The 7,795-nt window shown below is 46.7% G+C and overlaps 1 protein-coding gene across 1 annotated transcript; it reads left to right on the plus strand.

The window, feature by feature from the left end:
- The first annotated feature begins 5,062 nt into the window (after positions 1-5,062).
- Positions 5,063-7,387, plus strand: LOC120845334 (piggyBac transposable element-derived protein 4). The gene is made up of 2 exons (XM_040217173.2): positions 5,063-6,448; positions 7,058-7,387. The coding sequence occupies exons 1-2, from the start codon at positions 5,063-5,065 to the stop codon at positions 7,385-7,387; spliced, it is 1,716 nt and encodes a 571-aa protein (XP_040073107.2).
- The last annotated feature ends 408 nt before the right edge of the window (positions 7,388-7,795 follow it).

The following is a 7,795-nucleotide window of genomic DNA, read 5'->3' on the forward strand; positions in this document are numbered from 1 at the left end:
CGGCGGGGCTTGGGTTGCCGGCTGGACGCCGCGAAGCAGCATTCATACTGTTTTTTTTGGTAGGGCAAATGCTGCTGACCTGTGACTCCCGTTGAGAAGGGGAAGAGTCAAAACAGAGTCACACGAATCATTGACTCTCTAAGAGAGTCGTGAAGTGTCAAAGAGAGTCAGAGAAGCAGTGACTCCCTTTGGACTCCCTTTTTTTTAAAAGAGTGTAGCAAGAGTTAGTGCGTATACCCAAAAGCTAGCGACTGGAAAACCCGTGAACTCGTTTGGTGCCGTACTCGGCGGCTGTCGCCGTGTGAGCGGTCTTCCGTACCCCTCGCTAGGCCTAAATTGTCATCGGGGCTCCGCGGATGGAGCGGCGTTGCCCTACGCCGGGCTGCCAGTGAGGTACAGTGCTGGGGGGCCCTCTCGCTTTTCGTGCAGCGGGTCAGTCCCATGCAGGAAGCTTTGAGGCTCTCCGGCGCGGGCCGCGGCGCCCGAACACTCGTGTGCTGGGCAGTACACGTATGTTTTTTCGTTCTTTTGTCCTCAGGCACGTAAAAGCCTAATTTGTTAGCTATGACACTAGTTTACCACATACGTTCGTCTAGGTGGTAAATCTAGTTTGTAAAAATAAAAAAAAAGAATCTTGCCGCACATAAAAAAAAAAGAAAGTTCTATAGGCAGGCATTTTCTTCTCAAAGCTGCCAAAAGTTTTTGTGGGTGATAGAGGTAAACAGAGAACGTTATCAATGTAAGAAGTACACTTTTTTTCTCTTCTTTTCCTCAATGACGCGCACTTTACACTGCTCGACCGCGCAACGGGTGCGCGCGTCCGGACCGGAGGAAAAAAAGAGAATGATCCTGACGTCATGGCTTAACGCTGCTTTAGCAATCGGCAATCCGCCGCCCGCCTGCTAACGAGCAGCAGCGGCTCGCGGCGGGTCGCATTTTTATTATCGGCATTAGTTGAGAATGTGGCGTCCCCCAGGCGTAATATTTTGGCTGGGGTCGTATTTTGTGTCAATACGGCGATACCAGTAATTAATTTTATTTTGAGTTTTGGCCGGAGTTGCCCTTTAAAGTGCCAATCAGTTCAAGCAAATGTAGGTAGTTGTTTATTTGTGTGTGGGACATGTACTAATATATGTTTGATGAAGTCGGAATAAATAAACGTTTTTACCCACGCAAGTATTTATGGTCGAAAGATCATTTATTTGAAGTTAGAAACAGCCTGCCGCAATAGAATCAATAGAAACACGTCAAGGAGCGAGTAGTTTGTGCGTCTGTATAAAACCCTGTTGTTATCTCTATTTGTCAATATATAGGCGCGGTTCTAAAGATGCGTAAAATATATTGGGAGTTTATGTCATCTTCAATGGCCGCATATTCCGAGAACACGAGAGAGACGTGAGCGGTTTTATTTCATTAACCGAAATTTATTTGGCAGAGATTATTTCACACTTACTCGTCTAGGTTGACTTAGCAATTCTAAACAAAAAGATTAAGACGGCATGCTCCCAAATAAATTTGTATTCGCAAAATATGAAGATAAAAGTGTGAAGTACAATTACTTCCGAACTCTTTTTTACCTTTGCGATTGCACAACCTTGGCACTGCCTGACCTTATGTGTGTAAAATAATCTGTGACATAAAAAAGTAAGAAAAACTTTTAAAGTACAACAACAATTACTTTAGGAATATGCTGTCACAACAACATCTACTTATATAGAGAACAGCCAGATTATTTGAATATGCAGTCTTGACTATGCTAAGCCTAGTTATCTTCACTACCCGGCAAATCATGCTTAAAGCTCAAAGAATAATACGATGACATGTCTACCCGGAGTCCTCATAGAAGAAGAACTATCTTGCATCCTTTCGGGTGTTAAACCGTTAAAAGGGAGATTGATACAATTCAGCATTTTGCATCCTGAATTGCATTGGATTGTATTAGCATTGAATGCGCATGGCACACCCAATGCCAAATGTTTGAACACTCCGGCCTGTGCTCCGTTCGTCTCGCTCACGTCACCGCCTCGTCTACTTCTTTCGCAATTCATCTTCTTTTTTTGTTAGAAATGATAAACAAAACCAATTTAAATATAGGCAAAAGTTTAGAAAACAGGAGTCACGAACCTTATAAATCTATGATATCCACACGTCGAACCGTGATACGTTTGGTTAATTAAAGGAATATGACATTGTTCTCCTTTTGTTCGCCTTCACGCTCCGCATTTCATAATTGCCGAAATTATTTGATTTTTTTCCAGTAATAAAAAAAATCCTGTAACGGATTTTTTTTTTATTTTTAATTTGTGCAAAGGTAAGTTGTTCGCTCTAAAAGATGATTTTCAGAACTTTGGCAAACTAAAGTGAGCAAAAGAAACGTTTGTTGACATAATGTTTCGTTAGTTTGTTTTTTTTACGAGACGCGAGGCATTTATATTTCCACTAAAATAAAGCATTATGATCAATAACGTAACGACTCGATGAAACTCAAGAAAGACTAAGGCGAAGCTAGTATCGTGCTTGTTGGACAGGGCTAGGTGGTTTGAACTAAAAGTCCGTCAGTAGTTGTACGAATTTGAGGCCTCGTTCTGGATCATTTAGTGCTGAACTAAGTCATCAAGAAGAATCAAGGCTGCTTTGTCTACTCCACGTGCCCTAATGATGTTAGTAATATGTCCCATATATAAGCGCAGGTACCGAAGGGTTGTTTAGTTTTCCGTGGCGGTCTTACTTTTGGTCTTAGTGCACTTTATTGTAGTCCAACCATAAATTGCATAGGCTAGCCATAAAACTAAGAAAAGTCAACTGAACTGAGTTGGGGTTCATAAAATATAACAAGCAAAATAGGTCCGCCAACTATGAATAGAAAGTTAAATAATGAAAGCAAGTATCCGCTTTATGTAACATTACAGCCTAGTATAAGATTGCAATCTATAATTATTATGGACTGTTTAATGTGCTAAGGGTACTGCGTAACACACTTGAATCTCGCTGTACCGTTACATGAGTTGCTCATTTTTTCAGATCATTCATTGTCCCGATGCTGAACGAGCGCCTACGCAAACAAATTTCAAGAACAATTACAAGCAGCGTACAACTTCCTAGGCAATAGCGAAGCAAAACTTTCACTCTGAACGTAGCCTCAATAATGTTTAAATTTGTTACGGTGTTGTTGCGTCGCAGGATTCGAAAATCACGACTTCTATCATTTAAAGTTACGGCACACCAAATGTTGTCATCGGGACCGCAGTTGGTAGTAAAAATAAACAAAAACACTTACGTCATTCGAACGAAAAAGTAGTTAGAGTACAGGCGAGCAGGTGTAAGTTGAACCTAATGGTAAATCTAAATCTGAGACATTGAAACGTTGCCTGTTCTTTTTCTCTTTTTGTGTTTTCCTTTTCCTACCTCAGTCTTAGGTTTACTATAATATTTACGTCATATCCTTTTCCTGTGAAAGTCCTGGGAAAAAATTGTGACTGCTTGAACACTAAGGTTTCTGCTAAAATACATTCTGTTTTACCGACGGTATCTTGGATGGCCGACAACCGGGAACAAGGCATATGAAGGAACGAGCTCTTGCAAGTCCGTTAACCCGCCGGCATTCCACGTTCCGAGTTTGTCGGCGAGAGGACAGGACTCCGGGAGTCTATGAATCTACTCGAAGAGATGGTTCTGCTGATATGAACGAACTAGCCGCACTCGCCAGTATTTGGTAGAACCTTCAGGCGTAGCGTAGGGGCGTCGCGAATGGAGACTTCGTCACGCAGCAGCCAAACGTCATTCAGGGTGCCGTACGGGAGCCCGTGACCAACGACACCAAAATCACGCGCGCCCAGCCAGAGGCTGTTATGATGATGCAATAAATGCCAAGATGTAACCGAGCTGGACAAGAATTATGATAACGATTCCTGTAGAACGGGAACCCGGGGGACAAAAGACAATTACAAACCTCCAAACAAAGCTAGATGACTGGTGCGCGATCAAAAAAATCCGCCTGGTCCTTGTATTGAACCAGGGACCTCTCCATGTCCAGTGGATATTTCTACAAACTGAGCTAATCAAGAGTTAGACGTCATTAGAGCAAAGGAGTTTTATCAGCTACCACAAATCTAACACCAACAAGGGTGAACGACCTGCATTTTAAGTCTATTATGGTAATGCAATTAATGCAAAGGTACAAGCGAGTTGAACAAGAATGATAATAGTAATACCTGGAGAAGGGGAGCAAGGAAGACAAATGACAAACAATGCAAGATGACTGGTGGGCGAACGAAAACATCCGCCAGGTCCTGGTATCAAACCAGGGACCTCTCCACTTCCGGGCAGCTTTGCGATCGCCCATCAGTCCCATAGCTCTGTTTGGATATTTGTTTTTGTCCTTCATCCCCCTTGTTCCGCTTCTGCAGCGATTATTAACATTACCCACTAACACGTCTAAATTGTATGACGTCTTTATTTCAAAGATTGAGTGACTTAATATGTGCAATGAATATACTAACCACGATGTACATTTATATTTATCAACAAACTCGTACTCCGTAATCACGGCAGTGGAATAAGTCTCGAATCGTGTCTGCACTGCGCGTCGCTGCTAAATGGAACAAACGATCGCCGGTAATGTTCAAATTTATTTCGCTCGAAAGACGGTCATTAACAATACTAGAGTCGTGAAGAATGCTGATTTAGGGAGCTAACCGATATACCTTATGGCCGTCGAAAATTATAAAGCGCAGAAGCACTGATGCCGTTGTTGTGCTAATTGTGTCGTTCACTGTATTGCCGTGGACTCAGCTAGCTCCAAATTTTAACCCTTTAAGCGCCGAGGACGAGTCTGACTCGTCCACGGAGTTCGTCCCGAAAATGCCGAGGACGAGCGTCGCTCGTCCGCTCGTTTCAGCCCGCGTCTGTAGTGCCAGCGACGAGGCACGCTCGTCCAGTCTATTTTTACGTTGAGAATAGTTCTCCCGCTAGCCACCAGGAGGAAAAGCGAACCCAAATTTCGCTAATTTTGGCATCATTTTGAGAATCTATCGTGCTTCTCCGGCAACATGGGTTTTTAAAAATGGCGTCTCTTTTGAGTGGTGGCATGCGTCGCTCGTCTCGGAAGCGCGTACCTTTAGTTGATGATGAGTTTTCTAGTTCGGATGATGATGACTTTGCGCTAGACGATAGCGACGGAAGCGGAGAGTCCACGGAAGAGTTTGAAAGCTCCAGTGACTCGGACCTTAGCGGCGATGAGGTCCTTGCTTCGGCGCGGGACTGGACAAAGGTGGACACGACAAATCCTCCACGAGCTCCTCCCCGCTTTCCGTTTACTGCCACGCCGGGTGTCTCCGCTGGTCTCGACGAAAACGACACCCTCGACGCTGTTGGGTACTTGGAACTCTTGCTGAGCCTGGACGTAATGACTCAGATCGTCAAGGAAACAAACAGGTATGCCGATCAACACTTGGCGACCGCACCGATCTCAAGGGGCTCCCGTGTGAAGGCGTGGAAACCGGTGACGGAAGCAGAAATGAAAGTCTTCTTCGCCCTGCTGCTTTTACCGGGAATAGTAGACAAGCCAGTTGTCGAGTGGTATTGGTCAAAGCGCAGAGTGATTGAAACCCCAGTGTTTGGAGAGGTGATGAGTAAGAGCAGATTTATTCAGCTCATGAAGTTTCTCCACTTTGCAAACAACGAAGACGATGCTGGTGAAGTGGGGCAAGCGCGTCAGAAACTTCGCAAGATTTGGCCGGTGCTGTCGCTCATGAAAGAGCGCTTCAAAGCAAGCTACATGCCAGAAGAGAATATATCCATTGACGAGAGCCTCATGCTCTACAAGGGACGACTCTCCTGGAAACAGTTCCTTCCGCTAAAACGGTCCCGCTTCGGCGTGAAGTTCTATGTGCTGTGTGAGGCAGCATCCGGCTACATATGGGACGTCGTCATCTACACAGGCAAGGGCACTGACGTCGACGATCAGGCAAGCGCCATGGGGGCGAAAGTCGTCATGAGACTAATGGAGCCACTGCTGGACCAGGGCTATTGCCTTACTGTGGATAATTTCTACACGTCGCCGGAGTTGGTTGAAAAACTTCTGAGCCGCAAGACTGACGTCTACGGCACTGTGCGACCATCCCGCAGAGATATGCCACCTCTCAAAGATGCTAATCTCAAAAAGGGAGATATTGTGGCATACCAGCGTGGAAAGTGCATGGCACTCCAGTGGAGGGATAAAAAGCTCGTGACTTTGCTGTCCACTGTGCATGATGCCACCATGACAGAAATGGTAAATAGGAAGAAAGAGACAGTCTCGAAACCAGCTGTAGTCATCGACTACAACCACACCATGGGTGGTGTTGACAAGAGTGATCAGATGCTTTCCTACTACCCTACAACCAGAAGCCGACAAAAAATTTATTGCAAGAAGATTTTCCGTCACCTCCTAGACATGGCAGTCTTCAACGCATTTTAGAGCGCTGCTCTTAGGGGCCCGTTTCCAGCCTGAGCGGCGTCGGCGTCGCCGTTGGCGTCGCCGTTGGCGTCGCCGTCGGCGTCGCCGTCGCCGTCGGCGTAACCGCGCCTCTCCCTCTCCTCCTCCTTTCCTCCTCCTCCTTCCCCTCCTCCTCCCCCTCCTCCTCCTCCCCCTCCTCCTCCTCCTCCTCCCCTCATTGTGTAGTATGGTCCGGGCGGGTCACGTGACCTCGGGGGGAGGTGTCACCCCCCCGGGGTCACGTGACCTTGGCGGGGGAGGAGGGGGGAGGAGGAGGAGGAGGGCCGGCGGTCACGTGACGGCCCGCCCAAGGTCATGTGATCCCGTCCCCTCGAGGTCACGTGACCCCCCGGACCTCTGCCCTCCTCCTCCTCCCCTCATTGTCTAGTATGGTCCGGGGGGGTCACGTGACCTCGGGGGAGGGGTAAAGGAGAGGGAGGGGGAGCAGGAGGGGAGGAGGACTAGCAGGCATGATCACGAGGGAGGAGGAGGAATATACCCTCCACTCCTCCTCCTCAAGAGCTGCGCTCCGATTCGGCGTTACAGGAAGTTGTAAACGGCTTTCACTTTTTGCTCTACCAGAAACAAGGCGGGAAACCGAGCCACCTGGAGTTCCGGCTGGCGCTGGTCGAAGGAATGGTCCAGAAGTACCACGATCCGAACCGCACCCTCAAGAGAGGCAGGCCGTCCGACACCAGCTTGCTGCGTCTGACCGCCAGACACTTTGTGTCCTACATCCCACCGACACCTGGAAAGGAGCTGCCAACACGAAGGTGCGTCGTGTGCTGCAAGGCACGAGGTGGTGGGGACAAGAAGGTGCGAAAAGAAACGCGCTACTGGTGCAAGGACTGTGGCGTGGGACTGTGCGCCATCCCATGCTTCGAGGTGTACCACACCAAGGCACAGTTTTGAAGGTTTATGGAGTTCTTCTCCAAAGGGTGTAGAAGTCTGCATTTCCAGTTTTTAGAACTTTGTTTTTCAACTACGGAATTCCTGATGCCGCTCGGTTCCCATTTTTAATTTTTTTTTGCCTCATATGGTCTAAGATAAGATCAATTTTGGTTTTCAGTTGTTAAACTTTTATGCCCATGTCTTATATGCTTGAAATAAGGAAAAATTCTTCTATTAAAGTGTGCAATAAAGAAAATTGCATTTTGGTTACATTTTTTCGAAAACTGACTGGCGCTTAAAGGGTTAACCAATATCAAAATTAAGACATGATCCGCGCCCTCCCGCCCCCTTCCCAGTCATCATCATGAGAGGATCCACGCAACGCTACCTACCTTGTATCAGATTCGTAACCAGCGCGTATGTCTGCTT

This window comes from Ixodes scapularis, unplaced genomic scaffold (assembly GCF_016920785.2).
Source record: "Ixodes scapularis isolate PalLabHiFi unplaced genomic scaffold, ASM1692078v2 PGA_scaffold0__279_contigs__length_252992795, whole genome shotgun sequence".
In the NCBI taxonomy this organism is placed as follows: domain Eukaryota; kingdom Metazoa; phylum Arthropoda; class Arachnida; order Ixodida; family Ixodidae; genus Ixodes; species Ixodes scapularis.